The 22,524-nt window shown below is 49.0% G+C and overlaps 9 protein-coding genes across 10 annotated transcripts; 5 read left to right on the forward strand and 4 right to left on the reverse strand.

Annotated features, from left to right (window-relative positions):
- Positions 1-344: 344 nt before the first annotated feature.
- FOXG_05934 (uncharacterized protein) lies at positions 345-2,002 on the forward strand (the record flags this gene model as incomplete). Its single annotated transcript, XM_018384420.1, has 2 exons — positions 345-502; positions 553-2,002. The coding sequence occupies 2 exons, from the start codon at positions 345-347 to the stop codon at positions 1,808-1,810; spliced, it is 1,416 nt and encodes a 471-aa protein (XP_018241496.1). The 3' UTR covers positions 1,811-2,002.
- A 531-nt stretch (positions 2,003-2,533) lies between these two features.
- FOXG_05935 (uncharacterized protein) lies at positions 2,534-3,453 on the forward strand. Its single transcript, XM_018384421.1, has one exon. The coding sequence runs from the start codon at positions 2,642-2,644 to the stop codon at positions 3,347-3,349; it is 708 nt and encodes a 235-aa protein (XP_018241497.1). The 5' UTR covers positions 2,534-2,641; the 3' UTR covers positions 3,350-3,453.
- Positions 3,454-3,645: 192 nt separating this feature from the next.
- Positions 3,646-8,277, forward strand: FOXG_05936 (uncharacterized protein). Its single transcript, XM_018384422.1, has 2 exons — positions 3,646-4,395; positions 4,453-8,277. The coding sequence occupies exons 1-2, from the start codon at positions 4,164-4,166 to the stop codon at positions 4,788-4,790; spliced, it is 570 nt and encodes a 189-aa protein (XP_018241498.1). The 5' UTR covers positions 3,646-4,163; the 3' UTR covers positions 4,791-8,277.
- On the reverse strand, positions 3,694-6,128 carry FOXG_05937 (23S rRNA (-2'-O)-methyltransferase). Its single transcript, XM_018384423.1, has 2 exons — positions 5,967-6,128; positions 3,694-5,914 (listed from the first exon to the last, which is right to left on the reverse strand). The coding sequence occupies exons 1-2, from the start codon at positions 6,067-6,069 to the stop codon at positions 4,890-4,892; spliced, it is 1,128 nt and encodes a 375-aa protein (XP_018241499.1). The 5' UTR covers positions 6,070-6,128; the 3' UTR covers positions 3,694-4,889.
- On the reverse strand, positions 6,158-11,768 carry FOXG_05938 (uncharacterized protein). Its single transcript, XM_018384424.1, has 4 exons — positions 11,539-11,768; positions 11,420-11,486; positions 8,429-11,370; positions 6,158-8,379 (listed from the first exon to the last, which is right to left on the reverse strand). The coding sequence occupies exons 1-4, from the start codon at positions 11,614-11,616 to the stop codon at positions 6,307-6,309; spliced, it is 5,160 nt and encodes a 1,719-aa protein (XP_018241500.1). The 5' UTR covers positions 11,617-11,768; the 3' UTR covers positions 6,158-6,306.
- Positions 11,769-11,873: 105 nt separating this feature from the next.
- On the reverse strand, positions 11,874-14,529 carry FOXG_05939 (ribose-phosphate pyrophosphokinase 3). 2 transcript variants are annotated; one of them, XM_018384426.1, is made up of 8 exons: positions 13,873-14,529; positions 13,482-13,782; positions 13,114-13,431; positions 12,928-13,063; positions 12,869-12,877; positions 12,729-12,793; positions 12,565-12,676; positions 11,874-12,512 (listed from the first exon to the last, which is right to left on the reverse strand). In XM_018384426.1, the coding sequence occupies exons 1-7, from the start codon at positions 13,950-13,952 to the stop codon at positions 12,614-12,616; spliced, it is 972 nt and encodes a 323-aa protein (XP_018241502.1). In that variant the 5' UTR covers positions 13,953-14,529; the 3' UTR covers positions 11,874-12,512; positions 12,565-12,613. The 2 variants fall into 2 exon arrangements, with proteins under 2 accessions (XP_018241502.1, XP_018241501.1); XM_018384425.1 differs by having other exon boundaries at positions 11,874-12,676.
- A 29-nt stretch (positions 14,530-14,558) lies between these two features.
- Positions 14,559-17,517, forward strand: FOXG_05940 (uncharacterized protein). Its single transcript, XM_018384427.1, has one exon. The coding sequence runs from the start codon at positions 15,008-15,010 to the stop codon at positions 16,868-16,870; it is 1,863 nt and encodes a 620-aa protein (XP_018241503.1). The 5' UTR covers positions 14,559-15,007; the 3' UTR covers positions 16,871-17,517.
- Positions 17,518-19,615: 2,098 nt separating this feature from the next.
- On the reverse strand, positions 19,616-19,917 carry FOXG_19144 (uncharacterized protein; the record flags this gene model as incomplete). The annotated part of the gene is given in 2 exon segments (XM_018399326.1): positions 19,616-19,638; positions 19,656-19,917. The coding sequence occupies 2 exon segments, from the start codon at positions 19,915-19,917 to the stop codon at positions 19,616-19,618; spliced, it is 285 nt and encodes a 94-aa protein (XP_018241504.1).
- Positions 19,795-22,135, forward strand: FOXG_05941 (uncharacterized protein). Its single transcript, XM_018384428.1, has 4 exons — positions 19,795-20,518; positions 20,567-20,732; positions 20,787-21,229; positions 21,283-22,135. Exons 1-4 carry the CDS (start codon positions 20,158-20,160, stop codon positions 21,987-21,989), a joined length of 1,677 nt encoding a protein of 558 aa, XP_018241505.1. The 5' UTR covers positions 19,795-20,157; the 3' UTR covers positions 21,990-22,135.
- Positions 22,136-22,524: the final 389 nt, after the last annotated feature.

The following is a 22,524-nucleotide window of genomic DNA, read 5'->3' on the forward strand; positions in this document are numbered from 1 at the left end:
AGACTAGTCAAGGTGTGGTAGACTGGAGCCGTCTGCCCGAGCCTTATTGCCTTTTACACCAATCAGGGGCATGCACTACGAGCCAATCCTTCAGTAAATAGCTTCATGCAGACATGGAATCCAGTCTCACATGCATTAGACGCTATTGGTCAATGAGAATGCAGAGACCTTTTGTACAGCTGTAAGTCCTACGCCTCCCGCGCGTGTGCCGCACCGACTCATTTTCAGCCTCATCACCTGGAACAAAGAGGGGTGAAACTTCCATGCAGGGACTTTCTGTACATTAAACAAGGCAAACATACCGGTTTACTACTCTCAGCACAGTTCTGCCTTTACACGTTGTCATGGAAGCCCCTCGTACTACCCGTGGCCGCTTGGGGGTCCCGTCAGCTAAGGATTGGGATCATTATCGTGAGGTGATAACTGAGTTATATATCAAACGGAACATGTCGTTATCAAGACTCATGTCACATATGCGTCTGGAGTATGGCTTCCGAGCTACGTGAGTATGGACACTGTAAGTAGATGATCGCCTCTAATGATAGTACATAGTGAGAAGATGTATAAGCTACGATTCACTGAGTGGAACCTCAAGAAAAACATGACAAGGGGTCGCAGTGCAGCATGTATACTCGACCCTGAGGCCAACCTAACGAATCTCGACAAGCTCAAAGAATACTATCGTAGACAACCGGAGAACAAGCGTCGAGAACTTCTAGAAACTCTTCTGCAACCACTGATGGGCGAGACACCAATCAACAGTACTGCCCCACCAGTGTCACTTACACCACCAGCCGATCTCCTTACCCAAGAATATCGCTTCCATCTCCTCAACACCTACGTTAGAGGGTCATCAGAGGTTAATAGGTGGCCTAGGGACGCTAAGAGCGGCTTCAAGAACGAGGACAACGTTCCAGCTTGGTGTAGTTCCGTCATGTCAGCATCCCTCGCTTTAAGGGAAGAAAAGGAGGGCGAAGCAACTAGATTCCTACAGCACTTCATCAAGCAGTCCCACCAACAGCTCCTGCGCCAAGACCCATTGATATTCACCTTCGTATACACCTCAGTACTCTTCTTCGCCACTAGTCGACCAGGTGTGGCTCGATGGCTTTTAAATTCTCTAAACGATGTCTCAGAGAGTCTTCCCTGGGCTGGATCTTCACACCCACTTCGACTGTTACTCCAAGTCATGCTGCAGCTTGGGCCAACGGGTATCGTGACTCATGCCAAGTCGACCATTCTTGCATACATCAACATGATCTACGAAGCTCTTGGCAAGGTCTATCCAATCATACAAGACATGATGTCTGACACTATCTGGCGACTTCTACGCTACAAGCTCATGAGTCCCGAGGAGGTCGCTACTTTGGGTCGTGGACTTGTGTTGGCTGCTGAGTTACAGAACCAACATCGATGTAAGGATCATATCAACCTTAAGATGCAACTGGCAGATGCATATCTGGAATCGGGCAAGTATATTGAAGCACGTAGAACGGCAGAAGAGATCAAAGATGTCGAGTACAAGAGCGAGAGGATGATGCCATCGTTGTATATGCTGTTATCAAGGATTGATGAAGCGGAAAGGGGGGCAGAGGGTACTATTGAGTCAGCACTGAGATCTGTGGTGATGAGTATGGAAGTCTTTGGAAAATGGTCTGACTGGACTGTGAACTCGTTGGATTTCTACTACAAAGTTCTCAAGCGTGCTGGGAGGGTTGATGAGGCAATGAGAGTGGTTCAAGACCGTGACTTGGCAATTGAGAAGTTATGTGACAAGTTGGAAGATTCTGGCATCACAGTCTCGGACTGAAAGACTTGAGAGTTTGATGGATACCAACCGACCCCATGCTATCGTAAGTTGGAGGCCATTAATAGAACATTGATATGAAAAGGCAGAGCCACTGCAAGTTCTATCTTCGGACGAGAATAACTTGAAGTCCATAGACCAATAAAGACCTCGGTGTCTTATACCGGCCTTATCTATGCTATATTTGACAACGAGCAAAACCGTTCCCAACGATAGACGGATAGCTTGGTGCCGAATAGAATGATAGAAGAGCGATGTGTGTCATAGACTAGACAAACGGGTCGATGTTAGTGGTTTCAGTTTCAGTCTATTCTAAAGTTATCTCAACTGAAGCACATTTAAGTCAGACACTTTGAGCAAACCAACAAAACTCCTGAGAGCGTATAAGCGACCAACAAGGGGGCATTCGCTTCTATTTTATCGCATTTAAGCATGGCCTGCTAGATAGTCGAAGCGAGAATCCCTCAACCCAAAGCAGAAACACCCGAACATGGGATTACGGATGGAAATGAGCCCACCCACTCCAAAACCAGACATTAAAGCGCGATTCCAGTAAAACCAGGCCTACAATTCGTTGTTGATCCCTAATTCCCGGCATCTCAGGGCCGAGTCGGCCGCTGTTTCGCTTGGCGATGGGACCGTGCTGGTGATTAACGCCGGGAATAGGTCACTAGCCTTGTAGGGCCAGAGCCTGCGCTTTAAAAGGGTTGTCTTACCCCTATGAACAGAAAAGAAAAGAAGAGAAGTGAGGGAGAATAGAGTATTCATTCGTTAATCACAGTCACTCGTTGAGACTTAACTACCCGATAATTTAATCCTATACACTCGTTAATCATGGCCACCAAGTTCCTCACCGCGGCTCTTATCGCCGCTGTCCCAGCCCTGGCCAGGACCGATCTTGCAGGATGCACCAGCTACGACACGGTTCTCAGCAACGCCAATGGAATGTACGCGTCTCGAATTTGGTACGTCCCTGACACGGGCGAGCTGTGCGACTTTCTCGACTGCGGCGGTGGCCGAGCCCCCCCTAAGACAACTGTTCCCGGATGCCCTGGCTACGTCGGCACCGCGACTTATTCTCCTCTCTTCATCAACCCCAAGACTCTCGGCGGTGCTGTTCCTGAAGAGACTGGTGATTCCCCCACGAGCACTGAGGAGGATGTGAGCGAGTCTGCTACTATTACTGCGGCGCCTACTACCGAGACTGAGGAGAGTGCTTTAACCACTGAGGCCGAGACCGAGACCGAGACTGAGACTAAGAGCAAGGATGATGAGAAGACTTCTACCGATAAGGCCAATGACACAAAGACCATCACCACTCTTGCTACTCATGCAACCCCCTCTGCTTCTTCCGGGGCCGGAGCCGTGGCCGGTTCCGCCTCCGGATCCGATTCCCACTCCGCTTCGCACTCTGACTCCAGCTCCGAGACCGACGCCGCTGCTACCCCGGCCTCTACCGTTTCCACCGCCGGTGCCGTCATGCCCACAGCCGGAGCCTTCCTCGCTCTTGCCGGCGCCGTCATGTACGCCGGAATGCTTTAGATATGATAGACTTGGTCTTGTAGAAAATATAGTACATCTCGGATATGCTTGCCTATTTATACATCCTCCCTCGGCCGCCTTTACCCATCTATAACCTATTCCGCCTGCCCTCAAATTCCGCCGACCTCCCGTGACGGGCGTAGTCACCCTCCCCCCGCCTCCGCCGTAGATCCCGGGGTTCCACCACGACGAGCAATAGGGCGTTGAAGCTGATAGGTCCACCAACCAATGCGCGGTGTAAAATGACAAGATTTAGTATTCAATGGGCGTCTTAGCCTTACGTGAACATGTAGATACAGATACGTTCGATCTGTGCCTTGCTTTACGGGATGCATATAAGATGTCAGCAAAACATGGCACGGAGCCATGATTTCATAGTAGTTCGTAGTTTGTTCGTCCCCAAGCATCGAAACTTGATCAGCAAGAACTTGACTTTTGTCTGTTTTACCCCAGATTCTTTGTTGTCCCTCCACAAGCCTTGAATCTTATCTACCCGTTACCACATGACCCTTTCTTGGACCAACCTTTTCCTCTACGAGTCAAACATCGTTGACTAAACTCACGATCACACGCCCTGATTTCCCCGCCAAGGAAGCCGCCGCTAGCCGTACACCCTTTGTGCTCACGACTACATCATTGTCACGATCCTTACCCATTGGGTAACACGAAAGTCCTGTTTGCTTTCGATTCAAGCTGTGTGACCACCTCCTGTATCCCACCGACTCAATCCAAGCCCTCGGGAACCCTCACCAAACACCAAACACCAAACTTTCGAAACTTGAAGACAATATCATTAACTCGTATATTCATCAATATGGGCTCCCACGACTCTTTGAACCAGGCTGAGGGTGCCCCCCGGTTCTGGTACCGTGATAACTTCTTCCTCACAAACGACAAGTCCTATCTGTGTCCCCAAACTTTCAACAAGTCTCTCGATGACAACTGGTGGAGCAGCCCCTTGCCGCAAGGACAACTCCAAAGAGTGCTGGATAACTGCTTGACTTTGGCGGTGTACTATACTCCACAGACTGCCGAAGAGATGAAGAGTAAGCCAACTGAAACGCAACCGATCCTTAATTCTCCCTTTTCTAACAGTGACACAGGGAATGGCATCGCTCAACCCAAAGATGGCTCTCCGCATAAGATGGTCGGTTTCGCTCGTGTGGTGACCGACTATGTAACTCTCGCCTATCTCACAGACGTATTTGTCCTCGAGGAATTCCAGCGGCGGGGTTTAGCATCATGGCTGATGAAGGCTCTCAAAGAGATAGTTGACGAATGGAAGCACATGCGTGGGCTTCTCCTCATGACACACGACCAAGCCGCAGCTCGGCTGTATCAAAGGGAGTTAGGCGCCCAAGAGTTCGAAAAGGGACCATCAGCCGGACTAGTAATGCTCGAAATGGCCGGTCCAGCCGAGAAGCCCACGCCCAAGCATTGATGTGCTTTTGCTTTTGTGTTTTTGTTATCTAGCGATGCATTTACTCAGAACTCTCTTGCTGGGTTATTCATCTTGTGTGTGAGAATTTGCAAAATCTGTTTAGCGCTGTGATCCGGACATGGCGGCTCGCATCTCAATGGCGCGTTTATACGGGGGAGCAATGGGGGGCTGGACGGGATCTAGAGAGACGTAGTCCTCAGGGAGCTGGTATGATGCATCGGAGTCAAAGGCGGATAGATCTCCACAAGCAATGAACGGTGCAACCCATCGAGTGCTTCTCTCCGTGTCCTCGGTCGTCTCGTCGTAAACCTCCATTTCCACGACACCTTCATCCTTTATCGTCGAATCCTGCATGTCAACATCACCCTTCTCCTTGAGCATCTCCTCCAATCGTCCACCAACACCGAGAGGCTCTTCGAGGCTGGCGCGGAAACCGGCGGGAGGCTGGAAGTTGATGCACACAATGAAAGCTTCCACACTGCTTGCGCGACTGCTGCGGGGCTTGGCGACGATGACCTTCTCAAAGAATATCTTAAGTTGCGCGTAGAGAACATCGACGTTTCTTCCGCGGAATATCTTGGCGACGAACTTGCCTCCAGGCTTGAGGACACAGAGGGCTAGGTTCAAGGCGGCGAAGAGTAGTTGAGACTGGACGTAGATGTCGAGGTCATGAAGACCTGTCACGTCAGGAGCTCCATCGCTCAGAACTAGATCAACCGGGTGCGAGGCCTGGGTGCCAGCAGTCTTGGGATCATAAGAAGGGTCAAGTGCTGAAAGTAGCAGAGGAACTGTCGCAGGATGTGTGATATCGGCTCGAAGTGTTGTAATACCCGCAAGTGGTGAAATAGGTTGCAAATCGATCGACACAATCTTGACATCTTCTCTGGGCTTTGTAGTCTCTTGTTGCTCCTCCTGAACCTTCTCAGTTTCCGTCATTTGCTCGCTGTCGCTGTCCTTGGGTATTATTCCCAGCATCTGCTGTCGAAACTTGGCTTCCTTATCCTGCCAAGCAGCCCTTCCAAACTTTTCGCCCTTGATCAGTACGCGGGATAGTACTTGCGACCAACTTCCGGGTGCGGCGCAGAGGTCGACGACTCGAGTGACATCGGCGAACAGGTCGAATTCTGAAGGAGGATGTTAGCTACAGAGCATTGCTTGATCTTAACGGCGACCTACCCTCGTCCAATTGGAGAAGTTTAAAGGCACTTCGAGCGCGCCATCCTTGCTCCTTGGCAAGTCGGTAGTAGGCGTCGCGTTTATCTTTTGAGGACTTTCCCATTGTGTCGATGTATCTTGGTCTTGATGCTGAGATTGAATTTTTTTTTGGATCTGAATTTGGTGCCCCGCGTTGAAGATGGTGGGTTGGTGGGGTGTTCTTAGAAGTACCCCTCCATAAGACGGGATTGGCTTGTGAATTCAGGTCGTTTTGCTATTCATTTGGATGTCTATGACACACTCCTCAGATAACGCTGTCTAATTAAATACATAATTTTCGTGTCTGAACAAGAGTCTATCGCTAAAAACCCAATTCATCTCCTACAACCTCCAAAGCCTCTCTCAAAAGGCTACCAACCTTCTCGTCACCAACTACACCAGATGCTCGTACAATAAGAGGATATAATCTCAACAAATGCTTTCTCTCATCACTCTCAATATTATCCAATTCTGGAATGGCGCTCTTGTCGCTCTTCAACTCGACCAGCCTCTGTAGAATCCACAATAATTCCCTTCGCTGGCTTAGGGGTTGGGGCATCTTGCCTCGCAGAGGTTGATCAGCGATGTAAGCCCTCAGTGTCAACGCACACCGAAGAATGAGGAATGGTGCAGCTGTACTGGCAATGCGGGCGTGAAGAGTAATAGGTGACTCGGCAAACTGGCTATGCCTTGGATCTGGTGATTTGGGTGTTGGGGGTTGGATGACAATTGTTGGCTCATCTTTAGCAGCAACCAAACCAAACAGCACTTCACAAGCGACATAAGCCATCTTCACACGCCTGGTCGGCAAAACCGATACTGTTCGCCCTGCACGAGGAGCATAGAGGGCTGATAAGCCCTTCTCGTGTGTGCCGTTGATGATCGACTCTTCATCTGGCGAGGGGGCATGAATTACTGAAGTCTTGAAAAGGCTTTCGGCGTAAGCCTTGCGAGCCTTCTCAGAAACAGCTGCGGCTCCAAGTGCGGGAGTAATGAGTTCTCGCAGCTTGTGGAAAGATGCAATGTCGAACTCTTCGTCGCCTGCGAAGTCGGTACCTGGAGGAGCAACACTACAATCCGCGCTCATGACACCATCAGCAATGGCGACGATCGTGGTCCAGATATTCTGGGCAACTCCGTTTGGCAGCTCGAGGCTGGTGATCTGCGACAGAGTCGCTTCTAGGATGGTAAGTGCTGTAGATGTAGCTAGCCTCCATGGTTGCGTGGATTTCGTTATCGTAGGGAAACCGTATTTTAACTCAATGGGTTTGCATAAAGCCTTCAAAGCCTCAGAGAAGGAGTTGCTGCGGTAGATGTCTGAGTCCTTCGAGTGCTCAAGAATAAGCTTCTCGAGTGTCTTCATGCTCACCTTTGAAAGCGCAATGTACGTACGTTTAGATCCTGGCTTTGAGAAGTTGGCCTGCATAAAAGGCAAGACCAGAAAATCCGCAACTTGAGTAATCATGGCCGATGGCGCTCCTTCAACATCTGTTCGAATCATTTGGACAGCTTCGAGAATATGTGCCTGTAAAGGCGTCACATATTCGATATCTTGGACGTAATTGCCAACTGAGGCTTCGTCCAAAGTCTCTCGAAGAAGTGTCAGAATTCTACCAACTCGTTTCACTTCAAGATCTTCCTGTACAAGTCGATAGATCTCTGTCAAGGCAGATACATATGCAATGAGGCAATTCTGGTTGTCTTCAGCCTTTTCATCAACAGGCTTAGAGGTCGGAACTCCTCTTGCCCACAGATCCCACGCAATATCGATCGCTGTTTTGCTGAAGACAGAGTTGCCCTCAGTGGTCGTCTGAGACAGAATATGAGCAAGCGCTTTGAAGGTTGCGGTGTTGATATCAAGGACTTGAAAGTCAAGTAGGGTGGTGAGATGAGAAAGTAACTCTTGCCATAGGTGATCGAATGAGGGGTGGCCAGTAAGAATATCAAGGTAATTAGCGAGGAGGCTGGAGATGCCGTTGAGAACAACAACGGCCGTCTCAGTCCACTCAGCCCGGTCACTGTCCTCGGCATCTTCTTCCTCATCCGACTGTAGAACTTTGATCTCCTGCTCGATCGATGACAAGAGCTTAAAGACAACCGACTTGACACATATCGACCAAGACTCAGGGCTGAGTCGATCACCGTAGGCATCAAAGATCCTGAGCAAAGTCTGAATTGCACTGTTGCGAAGCTCAAGTCTGTCATCAGTGGTAACATTGGTCAGTCGCAGCAGAAGCAACATCCACAATGCTGCATCAGAGCTCTTATGGTCATGATCAGCTGCCATCTTTTCCAGATCAGAAAGCTCAGTGTTTTGCATCATGTCTGCAGTGATGGCGAGAGACTCATTCTTCGCTGAGAGAAAGTCTGACAGCACCCAGAAAAACGTCACCGTCTAAAGAGAATTAGTATTATTTACCCTCACAAAGTTACTAGCAACTTACAGTCAAAGCGATATTGAGATCATCATCTTGTGAGCAGAACTTGTACAGATTGTCCACCAGGATCAAGAAGCATGAGTTTGGTAGCGACGCTAGGAAGTCTGAGCAAATTAGTTGGAGAGAGTTGAAAGAAGACCTAATAAGTCTTGCTGATCGGGTGTCAAGAAGAATGGGGTTGGCCACTGAGCCGCGGCGGTAAGCAGGATCGAATTCCCTGGTAATAAAGATGGTGCCAATGATCTCGAAGGCTATGTCCCAACCCTTGACCAATGTTTCTCCATTGCCCTCAATGATGCTTTGAAGACCATCGAGGATGATTTTGTGAATATCGATATCTGTTGAATGACTAGCAAGGGAAACTTCTCGGTCACCTTTGAGGAGAGGCGCCAGTGACCTACGGAGGGCCTCAAAGAACCGGAGCTGAATCTCCCCGCGAGCCTCCTCCGGCAGGGAAGAGGTGACATTGGCAGCCTCCAGGACTAGTTTCACAAGAATGTCTGCTGCCCTGGTTCTGACAGATGAGTTCATGGAAGAAGAGGTGAGAGTGTCAATCAGCTCATTAGTCAACACGTCCCAACCAGATTCTTCTGGGCTGTACTCCAATAATCTCTCAATGTTGATTGTGGCAAGCTCGCCAAGCTTAGCAAGTGCGAATTGATCTTCTTGAGTTGACCCAGAACTCATTTGCTGACCAGAAAACCTACGGCCCTGTACAACGGGAGCCTTGAGCTGTTGACCATCAGACGGTGTCTGCGGCTGAGTGGTGATCTCAGGCTGCTCAACTGGCTTCTGTGTCAACAAACTACAGACTGCTGCTACCACTTTCAGGAATGACTCATTGGGAAAGTCAACCGTGCTCTCAATAAGTCTGGATGCCGCTGTTTCCACCGCACGAACCTCGGAGCCGAAGTTGGCCATCAACGTTGCAGCTTCACTGTCACCACCTGCATCCGGTCCTCGGTTCATAGTTGGTGTTCTGCCAGGAGACTTTCCGCTTACAAAAAGTACAAAGTCAGCCTGTTGAAGTGTCTCCAGAATGATACTCCAAGCTCCTGCCAAAGTTGGACCCAGCGCTATGCCCAAGTTCAGAAGTGCCCGAAGACATAGCAAGTTTCGAGTATTCAAAGAAGCGACAGAAGCATCAAATGAGGCCTGTCGTCCTTTGTCGGCCGTGGGGGTGGTGGGTGTCAGGCTATCAACGCTCAGAAGGCCTCGGGCGTTGCTAAAGAGACTGCCGTCGGTCGGTGTGCTTGGTGTTTGTGGTCGAGGTTGGCCAGCATTGACACAAGCTGTGAGAACATTAGGTGGGACGGCGGCTTTGCCCAAAGTTGTAAGGAAAGCATCCCGAGGAGTCGATAATTGTAACAACCCAGCAACGTGAGCAAATCGTTGGAAGGCACGGACTAGTCCATGGTAGTATTCGGAATCGAGTGCAGCGTATAAGAAGGTAGAGCAGGTCGCAAGAATTGCAGGCCAGCACTCCTCAACGATTGTAGCACAGATCCTGACTTCGGAATGAAGAGGATGGTCCTCTAAGGAGAGCGGGTTTAGGGGAACTGGGTTCTTCTTAAAAGATGCCGACCTTTCCATCTTCCCTCTGGGTGGTGTACTCTCTTGCTCAGACGGCGGTGCAGGTGAATCGCGACCAAATTCTTGTCGAGAGGTTCTTTTTCGGTTCCTCGTTTCATTTGGAACTGTGAGAGGTAGTATGAACTTGGCAAGACCGTCAGATACAGACGATATACAAGCCAACACCAAGCTGTAGAGATAAGACTCTGGTATAGTAGGTGCCTCCGTCTTATCGAGCTGATCGATACAAGGAACCCGAACTGAGCTGAATTGGGTGCTGATACCCGTTGTTGTCGTCTCTGCACCAACTGGCCCTGTCATCAGACCTGTCATGCCACTCGCTTCAGCAATGGCTTGTTCAGAAGAGCCATTTGTGCTCGAGCTAGTTGTAGGGAGTGACGATGAATGTCCGAGTCCAATTACAGCAGGTTTTTCTGTGCTTAAGCGCACGAAAGTGGCAATCAAGGGCTTAAGGACATCCTTCTCTCCTTCTTTAGCATCAAACATTGCGTAGATTCGTCTGAGCAGGGCATGGTCTGCAAAGATTCCACGGAAAACTTCCATACACAGTGCTCTCTTCCAGACGGTTTCATCTTGATCGAGAATTTGTGTCAGAACAGTCAGCGCCTCACCGCATTCTGATGGCAAAATGACGATGTGCCTACGCAGCATAGTGTACAGAATGCGCACCAGGCGTACTGTGGTCGCGAAGTTCGGTTTCCCCTTCAAGGCCCCAATGATGAGTGGCATTACTCTGCTTCGTAAAATCTGAGCCTGCTCGGGGTGGTTACTGAAGACGGTGGCATGATTTGTGATGACGGATTCAATGAGTTCCAGGCCGAAAGTCTGTGGAAGCCCCGAAACGCGGATGAATTCTGGTCTCTGGTTTTCGGTCATAAGGCATAGATCGTTGAAAATACGGTAGGCATCGGTAGCTGCAGGATGGTTTTCTGAATATTCAGCATCATTTGCCGTAGGCGTATCGCCTGCTTTCTTGTCTTCAGCGACAACTTTGTCAAACACAGACACGACCAGTTGCTGTAGCGTCGCTGCTGATGTATGGTTCACAATGGCATTTTTGCTACTTTGGAGAGTAAAGCAAATGTTCAATGTCGTCACCAACAAGTTTCCTTTAAGATCTGATGCATAATTTTGAACAAGTGAGGGTAGCGCTTGCAAGATCTTGAGCTGCACATCCAGACCAGCTGAGGTAGCTTGCATCAAGGCCTCCAGCACTTGGTTCAGCTTTGACCGCGGAAGAGCTTGCGCAACGATGAGACGTTGAAGACAGACAATAGCGATGGCGGTAAACTTGGCATTTTTGGTACCACATGCGATAATGAATGGGTTAACAAAGTTGGGCTTTTGAGATAGCTCTGTCTCGAGTCAGATATAGCTTCCACTAACAGGGGGTAGCTTGCGGACCTTCAGGTGCTGTTTGTTCAGAAGGATTTCTCAAGTTTTTCAGCTCTTCTAACGATTTCTCCGCGGCCTGTATTCATCATAAGCTAATATTCTTCATGGCGATGAATAAAGCGGCTCACTTGTCGCAAATCATTATGTTTCCTCTTGCTCTCCTGGATGAGATTGGCCAGCTCCGTGGCAAGGAGTTGCGTCGTCATCTTGGGCAATCCGCGCGAGTTCTCAGCTCAGAACAGAGCATGTGAGTTCTCTGCAGGTCCATGCAGCTGAAGAGCCCAAATTTTCTTGTTGTTCGATGATGTATCTCTCTTTACGATGCGTTGATGCTGGTAGGCAGTGATGTGTCCCTTGTAGATGAGGCGGCAGAATTATTCACCGCCTGCTATTCACGTGGGGCTTTGGAAGAGCGACCCTTGCAATCATGCAAAGATGCGCCTCCATCATGACTTCTTCAGAATCTTGTTAGAACTTGTTCATTTTCATATGGTTTGCTATTTTCTTCTCCTATGGAATTTTGTACAATACAGTGCAATTACCTTTCGAGTACTGAAAATTCGCTGCTACTCCAATTTGAACGGTGGTTCAAGCATCTCCATCAAACACCATCTCTAAGAAGCCCAACAGACCTCATAACCACAAATGGAAACAGGGCTCATTGTAAGGAAAGGATTTCCTCGTCAAAACAGATAACCTGCCGTATCTATCGCCTTCAAAGTAACTTTGTCCCAAGACACTGGCAGGCCTCGTAAAGCATCCCGCAAGAACCCTTCAATAGCTAAATCTTGAGATTCTTTACAAGTTCTTTACTCAGTATCATGATTCAAGTCGATGGATCGATTGAATACTAAAACTCAACTCATACGTACTACTAAATGGTTGAACAGAAGGAAACCTGCAGTCAATCCAAGTTCGTGCGGAACAGAACTGCATGTGCGTGGAGCCAATATCGCACATGCATCTGAACATAGGATCCAGCTTCTAGCAAATTCGTGCAACATATAGTCTAGTAAATCTCTTTTTGTGGGTTTTGGAAGTTTTACCCAAATGACTGAAAATCCGACTTGGCCCAAGCCTCAGTTCTAATAGAAGGACGCCGCTTGCTGGCTGTTAGTTCGCAACTGCGGCTTCATCGAAACGACCAAACCTACCAACTCCATAACCTTGTTTTTTCACCTTGCTTTCTAGTATCTAAGGACTTTAAACGGGGACGTTGTTGAAGAGGTAAGACACGGATTCTCCGTTATGAGTTCGTCGAATAGCCTGAGTATTTGGTCAGTACCAGAACGCGCCTGCAAGATGCGATGTATCATACCTCAGCAAGTGTTCCGGACACATCAATGACCTTGAGCTTGGGGCATCGCTCAATCTTGTCACCCACTATTGAAGTTAGCAAACCGCGTGAACACGCAACACGCGCACAAGCGCATGCACAAAACTGGGTTTAAAGCTTACGAGGAACAGCTGGGAAAGGTTAGCAAAGGTCTTTGAGATGCACATGTTGGGTTACTTACTGTTGGTGACAACGAGACCAGAGAGGCATGAGTTGTTAATGGTATCGATGGCCTTACCACTCAGAATACCGTGAGTAACAATCGCATACACCTCCCTGGCGCCGTGCTCATTGACTGTGGCAGCAGCCTTGGCGAGCTATAATGAGATTAGATTGTGTCACTTACAAGAGGTTACGCATAACTTACAGTGCCACAGGTGTCGGCCATGTCGTCAACAAGAATGGCGACCTTGTCGCTGACATCGCCGACAAGAACCATGCGACCAACAACGTTAGGTCGGGGTCGCTCCTTGTGGATGAGAGCGAAACCGGTGTTCAGGCGGTCAGCAAGAGATGTAGCACGCTTGGCTCCACCGGCATCGGGAGAAACGATGACACAGTTGTCGACACTGAGGTTCTCGCGGATCCAGCGAAGGACGGAAGGTTCAGCGTAGAGGTTGTCCACGGGGACGTTGAAGAAGCCCTGAATTTGCGAGGCGTGAAGATCCATTGTGATAACATGATTCTGAGTCATGGTCAGTAGGTTGTCAAACATCATATTAGTGAAACACGTACGCAACCAGAAACCTGGAGCATGTTTGCAATCAGCTTAGCACTGATAGGAGCTCGTGATTTGTCCTTCTTGTCCTGTCGCGCATAAGGAAAGCTGGGAATAACAGCAGTGATCCGTCTGGCCGAGGCAGTTCGACAAGCATGAATCATGATGAGCAACTCCATGAGACCATCGTTAACATCTCCAGGAGCAGTAGACTGAAGAATAAACACGTCCTCGTCACGAACAGACTCTCCGATAGAAACACTAGTCTCTCGGTTGGAGTAGTTCAAGCTCATAGTGTTTGCGATATCAATGCCGAGTCTGAGATATATCAGCAACTTGCACCCTCAGTTACAGGCGCAGCGTCACCGCCAGAGATTGCGGGAGGAGCGCAAAATGATGATAACATACCGACTGGCGACCTTGGCACTGATCTCCGGGTGGGAGCTCCCCGAGATGAGTTTGATTTCGTTCGCCATTTGGTCCAACATTGTCAAAGAAGGGAAGAGAAAAGAGCGGGGCGAAGAATTTTTGGCGGCGAGGAATAAATAACCGTGAGCGCAACGCCTCGGTCAGGATCGGGAAGTTCAGGTATGTGATTCAGGTCGATGATCAACGCCGGGGATAGGCTGAACGTGATGCACAAAAGAAGAAGAGGTTTGTTAGGACCAGAAGGAAGATCAAATAGCCTCTGACTAAGATCAAAAGTCAACAATGCGGTTCAAAGTTTTCCATCTTCGGGTGTCGAGTTGTGGAGCAGTCGGGAGCTAGAATACTTTGTATGCCAAAAGGCTAAAGGTGCTGGGTCATGTGATTGATGTCGTCTTCATCGCTTTTGATTGAGCTGAATTCGAAGTAGATTTACAGAGGCTGAACTCTAAAATGTGTATGGACTCAAGGTGTAGAGGTCATGATGAGCAAAACTAGACATAACCGTCAGCTGCTCTCGGGGTCCAAGAAATATTCAAGACAAGAGACTTGATATTTGATGGTGAAATTGTACCAGTCCCGATAACAATATGCCGGGGTTATAACTGGGGAAGAGTATAATCTTTTGGCATTATTATGATGTGATTTATGACATGATAACTCTCGAACTCGACGAGAAATGACAGCTTCAAATAAGTCGAACAATTCTCCGAATTCCATTCCACGCTCTCAACTCCTCAATACAATCAATTCGACGTCATCTCAGCTCTTATCACTCCGCGTCTATAAAGACAAAGAACTGCCCCTCGCCCCCTCTATTACCGGCTTGCACCGGAACCTTACCAGGATAAAACTGGAGCAGACTCGAGTTGCTTTCTTTCTTTAGTCGTCGCCCCAGTCAGACCCTTCCGAGAGCATCATTTGTCAAATCGCACGACTGATCTTAACTAAGCAATCTTCAACTCGACGACTGATTTACGACTTACGATTTTTATATTCGAACGACCGACCATTACACTCCAATCGAGCAGCCACTTCCTCTCTACGTACTCTCGAGACCATCGCATCAAACAGAAAAGCGCCACGTGATCCCGCATCTCGTTGAACCAGTGATTTGATGCCCCGTCACAACCTTTCGCCTTCAAACTTCACCGCTTGCCCTCCTCATCTATCTCATGCAAACCATGTTGGATCCGGGCCATCTTCCAGCATGGCACACCATCATTCCTTTTCGCCGCGGCTGAGTCCCGCTCTTGCTTCTACCTCGTCTCTCCACGATATGGCCCGCAACCGAAAACTCCGCCTTCTCGTCGCCGCCACTGGACCCCGCGATACGTCCTGGGCGCAAGCGCTCGTCGTGCGCCTCTCGAAAAATCCACAGATTGAAGCTCGAGCGATTGTCGACGATGTAGTCCCGCGATTGACACAAACGATAATTGTTATGCAAAACCGGGGATTGGCTATGGGAGCGGGCGATCGGGCCGACGATATCGAATTCTATCGGCAACAAGCATTCGAACTAGTAGAGTGGGCAGATCTGATGGTCTGCGTACCACTTGATGCAGACAGCATCGCAAAGATGCTAGCAGGCGTTACAGATACATTCCTCGGCGAAGTGCTCAGAGGATGGGATACACAAAAGAGCATTGTCTTGGTCCCCGGCATGAGCACACATATGTGGTCAAACCCAATGACCAAGAAGCACTTGAGTAAATTGCATCGGAAATGGAATTGGATACGCGTGGTGACGCCGATATTATGGCATTACGAAGGATCGCCAAACCCGAAACGAGTACCTAACTGGAACGGTTTTAACGAAGTGCTGGGCATTATAAAGAACCAAGCCGACTTGCTAGGATTGGGAAGAGATGTTGAGGTCGCCACCGGAATGGCAATGACTGATAATGCGGACGTAACAGTCCAATCCAAGCTACCGCCGGAAATTTGGACTATCATCCTCGATTATGCAGGAGACTGGGAACTTGCCAAGGCTCTAGGAATGTACACCAACCTACCGATGCCCTCACCGTGGACAAGTCAGCCCAGAGACCGTAACGATCCGTTGAAGGTGTACGAGCACGAGCTCGAGTGGACAGTTCTGACATGCAACTCCGCGGCGATATGTAAGAAGATATCGCAATCTCCACCAGAATTCCACGATATATCAGCACTGGTTATTAAACTAGTGATCAAATTCGGTCTCATTGACGTGTTGGCGTATATGGAAGCCAACCGACCTGATCTTTTTAAAGCATTTGATGGAACGACGTTACCAACCAAAGCCTCCGCTTATTATCCACGTACTGATGTGCTGGACTACTGGAAACAGAGCGCATGGTTCAGAGATCGTCATGTATATGACGCAGAAGCTGTCGACGGCGCCTCTAAGTTTGGGCATGTTCGTGTTTTAGATTGGTGGTGGCGTCGGTCTGGATTGATGATGCGTTATACAGAGTCCGCGCTGGAGCAAGCTAGCGGGAATGGACATCTCTTGGTTCTCGAGTGGTGGCGCGATGCAGCAGCACAGGACGACAAGGTCGTTCTACGACCGGGCCGGTCACTATTATGGGCAACACAACATGGACAAGCTGATGTGTTGCGGTGGTGGGACGCTTCAGGTATCCCTGCTGCTCATGGTGACAGCGTCGCCAAGATGGCAAGCCGCTGGGGCCAAGTCGAGGTCTTAGAAACCTGGAGACGGCTGAAAGGAGATGACAAGCTCGTGTTTGACGCCGAGGTTCTCGTTTCACCGACCATATTCAAGCACTTAGCTGTGCTCGAGTGGTGGCGTAACTTTGCTCATGGAGAGCTCGAGGGTATGGAGGGTCGAAAGCAGATGGTAGAATTCCGGACGTGCAACATCGAAGAGGCTCTTGAGGACAGCATAGGAGATCAGAGTGCAGTTCGACGATGGTGGACACAGAACGGGCTGAATCTAGGGCTGCGAGACGAAGAGTGGCTCAAGACGCGGTATCTTTAGAGCACACCTAGACCGCTGAGACCCAAACGGCCACGACTACGCCACAACCCAAGGATGGAGTACCAGCCCTGATTCCGGGGCATTGGGTCCAGAATAGGTGTAGCAGTTTAGATCCTTGCATGGCATTGATTGGCATTAAATGCATGTGCCGCATGGTAGAGTAGGATCAATGGAGGTGCCGGCTAATGCTAGCATCGGGTAATGGTGATCATGTTGACGTTCCTGGCATTGGTACATATCTTGGAGCGCAGGCGTCATTTGACATTAGTTAAGGAGTCTTTTATTGAGACTGATTTATGTTATTGAGGCATACGGAGCGTTTCTTTTGATGAGGAAAAGGCAGGGTATGGGATACAGGTTCGGGAAGACATGAAAGCGTGAACTGGAAATAAAATATCAAAAGTTGCGTCTGTGCAATTGGTTTGTGCGATTTGGTCAGAAGGAATTTGATGTGAAGTTTGTGATACCGACATGTCTACTTGCCATGTCTCTTCAATACTCCTTTTTCTTCAGAGGCAATTATTGATCGTGAGAGTATCTATCGACAGCACCCCAGCAATCGATCACATTAGATACGTATCCATGATTCAGCATCGACAGTAATCAGACGAGCTTCTGTGCCTATCATCTTGGCATCAACCGCCAAGATGAAGCTGATATCTGGGGGTGGATCCTCATGTTGAAGACGTCTGATGCCGAAAAATCAGTCTCGTCGACCGGGCCGGTTCACTCGAAGAAATAGGTAAGAGAACACGACTAGGAAATAGTCTGATGCCAGACTACCGACGGCTCATGTGTTAGTTTTCAAGCTTATTTTCAGCTACGATTTCGGCTTGAGGTTTTGTTATCGTGACAAGGATTGCACTTGTTCTCCACACACACACAAACACCCCTAGCTTCATCAGATGCCGGTTCCTGTCTGTCTCAATTCTCTTCTAGAAGGCATTTCTACCCATTCACGAGGATGAGAAAAGGTTCTATACTTGTCTTGTGGCGCTGGGCTTACAGTAGTTCGTGAGGATGTAAATAACCGGGATGTTGTACCGATGCTAGGAACCGGGAGAGCAACAGACTTTTTTTCAGCCTCTTTGTACTGAAAACGGAGACAATCGTAAAGTCGAAAATGAGAATGATACAAGAGGGGCCGGGTGGTTCCGTGCCCACAGTTTCATTGCTGTCCGCTGGCCCGTTGAGAGAAAAAGATGGCACGTCGGTGATGCCACTTGATATTGGGTGCCCAAGTTTGTTTTCATTACGTTTCGCTGACTCGATATTCGTGGGGCCCCGCGAGCCCGGGACTCAGGATTCTCCAGATTTTTATCTGGAGAGATTTCACCTTGTTTGCTGGAGCTTGCGGGGGAGCAGAGATCTTGACAGATGGATAGATCTGGGGAAATGCTGTAGCTAGGTAGGAGTTGAGTGAAGGCATTCGCAGAAATAATGTGCTGCAGATTTGGAGAAATACAGAGGTTGAATTGGGGTCTGGTATTAGACTCACTCTAGACTGCATACAGAACAATTCCGCATTCTCCATTCTCTTATCTCTGCCAGAGTTGCCATTCTCCAACCAAATTAGGCGTGGTCAGGGGTGTTACTGATAAGAAGACAGACTCAAGAGACCCATCTTCTTACAGGGTTTGTATCAGAGGACGGACAGCAAGTCAGGTCAGTTCGGAATATCCCTCTAAGCTACAATCGACAAGCTTTTCCTTTTCTCCAATTCTCCTCTCTCGTTTGTACTTGAAAAGGAACACATCAATTGGGCACAATATCACTCACGTAATAATGACTCGCAATGAAATCGGCCATAGTCCGACCAGACCGGGATCATACACGCTTAAACCCATGCTTAAAATTAACCTAAGTTAAGTTAACCCAAGCAGAAAAAACCGCGTGCAATTTTTCTACCATCTTCCCCCGCATTTCTCCTCTCGTTCCCTTTGACCTCGTGCCACTGCAGAAGAGACTTTCTCTAGCGCGGTAGTTTTGCTTTGTTCTGCAAGTAACCGCCTTTTCGGTACCGAGTACCGCACCTGAACTTTCCCCACACGATGCTGAGCAAATGTGGTACGAAAGCCGCTGTATTTCATTACGTACGAGATGGACTTGACCTTGAACTTGTCTGGGGTAAGAACCTTGCATCGGAGCCGCGTGTGTTGGAGTGTTTGCGTGTTTGCTTCGGAGCGCGCTGGAGCTGGGCTGTTGGAGATGTTCTGATGATCTCGGGTAACGGTACTCGGTATAGCCGTTGGGACTGAGCTAAGCTCGAGGGAAGGGCTCTGTAATGGGAGAAGAGGAGCCCAATGTCACTGTACGAATAGTCCGATTGTGTTTGATGATCATGGCTTATCAGAGAGGACTAGTTAGTATTGAGCGACTTTCTCTTCAACTTACACATTGCAAAGAACACTCTCTTTCATATGATCAACTCATAAGTCATCACTGTCAGTCTATCAACCAAGCTTTAACCGCGGTGGATTCCCCCTTCTTGTCCCGTCTTGGCCACGCCGTGAAACTGCCTATCTCCCTCCCCTCATCCACAACCACTCTGATAACCGTTGCCCGCAGTCCCCATACCAAAGAGACAAGGATCGGTCCCCAATTCTCGCTAAACCTGGTCTCGCCTGTCTTGGCAGCACCTCTAGCGCTCCCCCAAACACCACCGTAATCCTCCCTCAAGCCATCACTTACACGGAAATCCTACACTACACAATCGCTTGAAAAGGCCGAGTCATGGCTCCTCTGCTATTCCCCCACATAATGGCACTCTGTCGCCCGTACTTACCATTTTGAGACGATACAACCGGCCCGGTTGAGGTGAACTCGATCTCACCTCTCTGCTGGTTTAGATGATCAGCAGTGTTTGACACGCCGTTGAATGCATTGCTTATCATGCCCCTGTACCTAAAAGCATATCCGTTACCGCGGTGGAGAGCTTTGCCTAGTGCTGCATACCTTCTCACCTCCGTATGTCCAACATCGGGGAACTTGAGCTTTCTGGTATTAGGAATGCCATAGCTCTGCCTCCTTGTCATGTTAATCGACATGATGAGCTCCTCTTACAGAAAACCGGGCCGGTTGTCATGATCCATAATCTTGATCATGGTTACAGTCAACTTGATTCTTAAAGGGCGATCTCCCCCCCCCTCCCTAGTTGTTCTTATATCCAGGCTTGTGTCTCCACGACATTGCTCCCATAACCTCATCTCCATTCCACTAGGAGCCCTACTCTTGTAAGAGATTGAGTATTCAAGACTGATCTCGTCTTTGTTAAACTACCCTTCACCATGGGTTATCAAGAAGACCCCGAGTCAAAAGCCGTCGAGGCTCCCAACGTTTCAGACACTTCACCCGGTGTCTTGATCGATCACAACTCCGTCGATAGAGAATATGGCCGGACCGTACGAGGTCTCTCCCCTCGACATGTTCAGCTCATGGCCATCGGTGGCTCCATCGGTACCGGTCTCTTCGTTGGTATCGGTGGTGTTCTCTCCTCTGCTGGTCCTCTGTCTGTCGTTCTCGGTTACTTGATCTGGGGTGTCTTCTTCGTCTGGCCTTGCAACTTGTGTGTTGCCGAGATGTGCTCGTATCTTCCTATCCGTGGTTCCATCTTTGAGCTTGCTGCCCGTTTCGTCGACCCTGCACTTGGTACGATTCGCATACGATTAGTACAGAATTTCAGCTAATATGGAATAGGATTTGCTATGGGATGGACTTATTTCTACGCTGGTCTTATGCTTGTTTGTGTCGAATACAGTGCTGTAGCAACACTGATGCAATATTGGGTTCCTGACATCAATCCTGCTGCTTGGGTTGCGATGGCCATGGTCGTTTGCGTCCTGCTCAACGTTGTTGCTGTTAAGTAAGTGCAAATCACTAAGCTTCAAATAAGGACATTCCTAACATGCTTTCTCAGGTACTATGGTGAGGCTGAATTCATCATGGCTTCTCTCAAGGTTATCCTCCTCTTCGGTCTCCTCTTCATCACTCTCATCACCATGTGCGGTGGCAACCCTAAGGGCGACGCATATGGATTCCGATACTGGAAGGGCGGCAAGGCTATGCAGCCCTACCACGCTGAGGGAGATCTTGGTAAATTCTGTGGCTGGTGGAAGGTTGTTCTCTACGCTGGTTTCACCATTGCTGGTCCCGATATGATCTCTCTGTCCTCCGGTGAGATCGCCAACCCTCGACGAACTATTCCCCGAGTCGCCAAGCTCATCTTCTACCGACTTGTTGGTTTCTACGTTCTTGGTGTATTGGCTGTTGGTATCATCTGCTCTTCTGATGACAAGCGTCTGCTCGGTGCTATTGAGAACAGCGCCGCTGGTGCTGCCGCTTCCCCCTGGGTCATTGGCAGTAAGTCACATTTTCTCTTCAAACAGACAAACACGATACTAACAGACTTGCAGTTGAGAACCTTGGTATCCACGGTCTCCCCAGCTTGATCAACTTCCTCATCCTCACTTCCGGTCTCTCTTGTGGAAACGCCTACCTCTACTCTTCTTCTCGAACCCTCTACGGTCTTGCTCGCGATGGCCAGGCCCCTGCTTTCCTCATGAAGTGTAACAAGGCTGGTGTTCCCATGTACTGCGTCCTCACTGTCAGCGTCATCAGCTGCATCACCTTCCTCGTCGCTGGCGAGTCCTCCGTTACCGTCTTCTTCTGGTTCGTCGACCTCACCACCACCGGTCTTATCGCCACCTACACCATGATGATCGTTGTCTTCATCGGTTGGTTCCGCGCTCGCAACGCTCAGGGCATGGACAAGTCTACCCTGCACTACATCGCTCCTTTCAACCCCTGGGCTGCCTACGTCGGTCTCTTCCTCGGTGTCACTGCCCTCCTCTTTATCGGTTTCGACAAGTTCGAGCCTTGGAACACTCAGGGTTTCGTCACCAGCTACTTCTGCCACGCTTATGCTGCTATTCTGTTTGTTGCCTGGAAGGTCCTCAAGAAGACCAAGTTTGTCAACCCTGAGACAGCCGATCTTGTCAGTGGCAAGAAAGAGGTTGACGAGGAGTGCAAGCACTGGGAGGAGGGTGGTATTGAGGAGAACTACAAGCGTGAGCTTGCTGCCATGCCTTTCTGGAAGAGGTGCTGGGAGCGTATGTGGTAATCGGGAACGATATAGCTCGAAACTGCGCAGATGTCGTGATAGTCATCCAGGATATAGCTGGCAGTAATACTCCAAATACATGTTCATTTAAGTTATATTCCGTCCTTCAGTCGGTGATGTGATTTCGTATTTGAGCTGGCTCTGTCCTCGAACAATGTGCTCCAGCCCTCAGGCTTCTGTCTGTACGACATCTTTCTGGTGTTTAAGTTGTCGGCACTAGTTCGAGTGCCAGTGTCTATACAATTGAAGCTTTGACAAGAGCCGCACCTGGCCATAGGCAAGATACCCGAACTATTCCAACAAGAACAATTTAGCCTCAATAATTAATGTACTTGAGAGAAATTCTCCCAGGTCTCTTTTTGGCCGCTTGTCAACATGGTGTAGTTATCTACCAAGCTGCTCAAATCGATATCAGGACAGTGGTTACAGTGACTTGACAAACTCAGAAACTTCTTCTGCTTTCTGCATTTATAGTCGGGGTAAATTCGTGAACTGTTTATTCTCATAAAATCAGTCTTCTTAATCATGTACATAT

The sequence above is a fragment of the Fusarium oxysporum genome, chromosome 2, assembly GCF_000149955.1.
Source record: "Fusarium oxysporum f. sp. lycopersici 4287 chromosome 2, whole genome shotgun sequence".
NCBI classification, from domain to species: domain Eukaryota; kingdom Fungi; phylum Ascomycota; class Sordariomycetes; order Hypocreales; family Nectriaceae; genus Fusarium; species Fusarium oxysporum.

Coding starts and splice junctions, on each gene's coding strand:
- FOXG_05935 (XM_018384421.1), top strand. CDS start 2,642: ATGGCCACCAAGTTCCTCACCGCGGCTCTTATCGCCGCTGTCCCAGCC.
- FOXG_05936 (XM_018384422.1), top strand. CDS start 4,164: ATGGGCTCCCACGACTCTTTGAACCAGGCTGAGGGTGCCCCCCGGTTC. Junction 4,396..4,452: donor GACTGCCGAAGAGATGAAGA/GTAAGCCAACTG, acceptor ACAGTGACACAG/GGAATGGCATCGCTCAACCC.
- FOXG_05937 (XM_018384423.1), bottom strand. CDS start 6,069: ATGGGAAAGTCCTCAAAAGATAAACGCGACGCCTACTACCGACTTGCC. Junction 5,915..5,966: donor ACTTCTCCAATTGGACGAGG/GTAGGTCGCCGT, acceptor ATCCTCCTTCAG/AATTCGACCTGTTCGCCGAT.
- FOXG_05938 (XM_018384424.1), bottom strand. CDS start 11,616: ATGACGACGCAACTCCTTGCCACGGAGCTGGCCAATCTCATCCAGGAG. Junction 11,487..11,538: donor AACATAATGATTTGCGACAA/GTGAGCCGCTTT, acceptor TGATGAATACAG/GCCGCGGAGAAATCGTTAGA. Junction 11,371..11,419: donor TGAACAAACAGCACCTGAAG/GTCCGCAAGCTA, acceptor GACTCGAGACAG/AGCTATCTCAAAAGCCCAAC.
- FOXG_05939 (XM_018384426.1), bottom strand. CDS start 13,952: ATGTTGGACCAAATGGCGAACGAAATCAAACTCATCTCGGGGAGCTCC. Junction 13,432..13,481: donor TGCTCCAGGTTTCTGGTTGC/GTACGTGTTTCA, acceptor ACCATGACTCAG/AATCATGTTATCACAATGGA. Junction 12,677..12,728: donor TGTCCGGAACACTTGCTGAG/GTATGATACATC, acceptor CCAAATACTCAG/GCTATTCGACGAACTCATAA.
- FOXG_05940 (XM_018384427.1), top strand. CDS start 15,008: ATGCCCCGTCACAACCTTTCGCCTTCAAACTTCACCGCTTGCCCTCCT.
- FOXG_05941 (XM_018384428.1), top strand. CDS start 20,158: ATGGGTTATCAAGAAGACCCCGAGTCAAAAGCCGTCGAGGCTCCCAAC. Junction 20,519..20,566: donor TTTCGTCGACCCTGCACTTG/GTACGATTCGCA, acceptor AATATGGAATAG/GATTTGCTATGGGATGGACT. Junction 20,733..20,786: donor CTCAACGTTGTTGCTGTTAA/GTAAGTGCAAAT, acceptor ATGCTTTCTCAG/GTACTATGGTGAGGCTGAAT.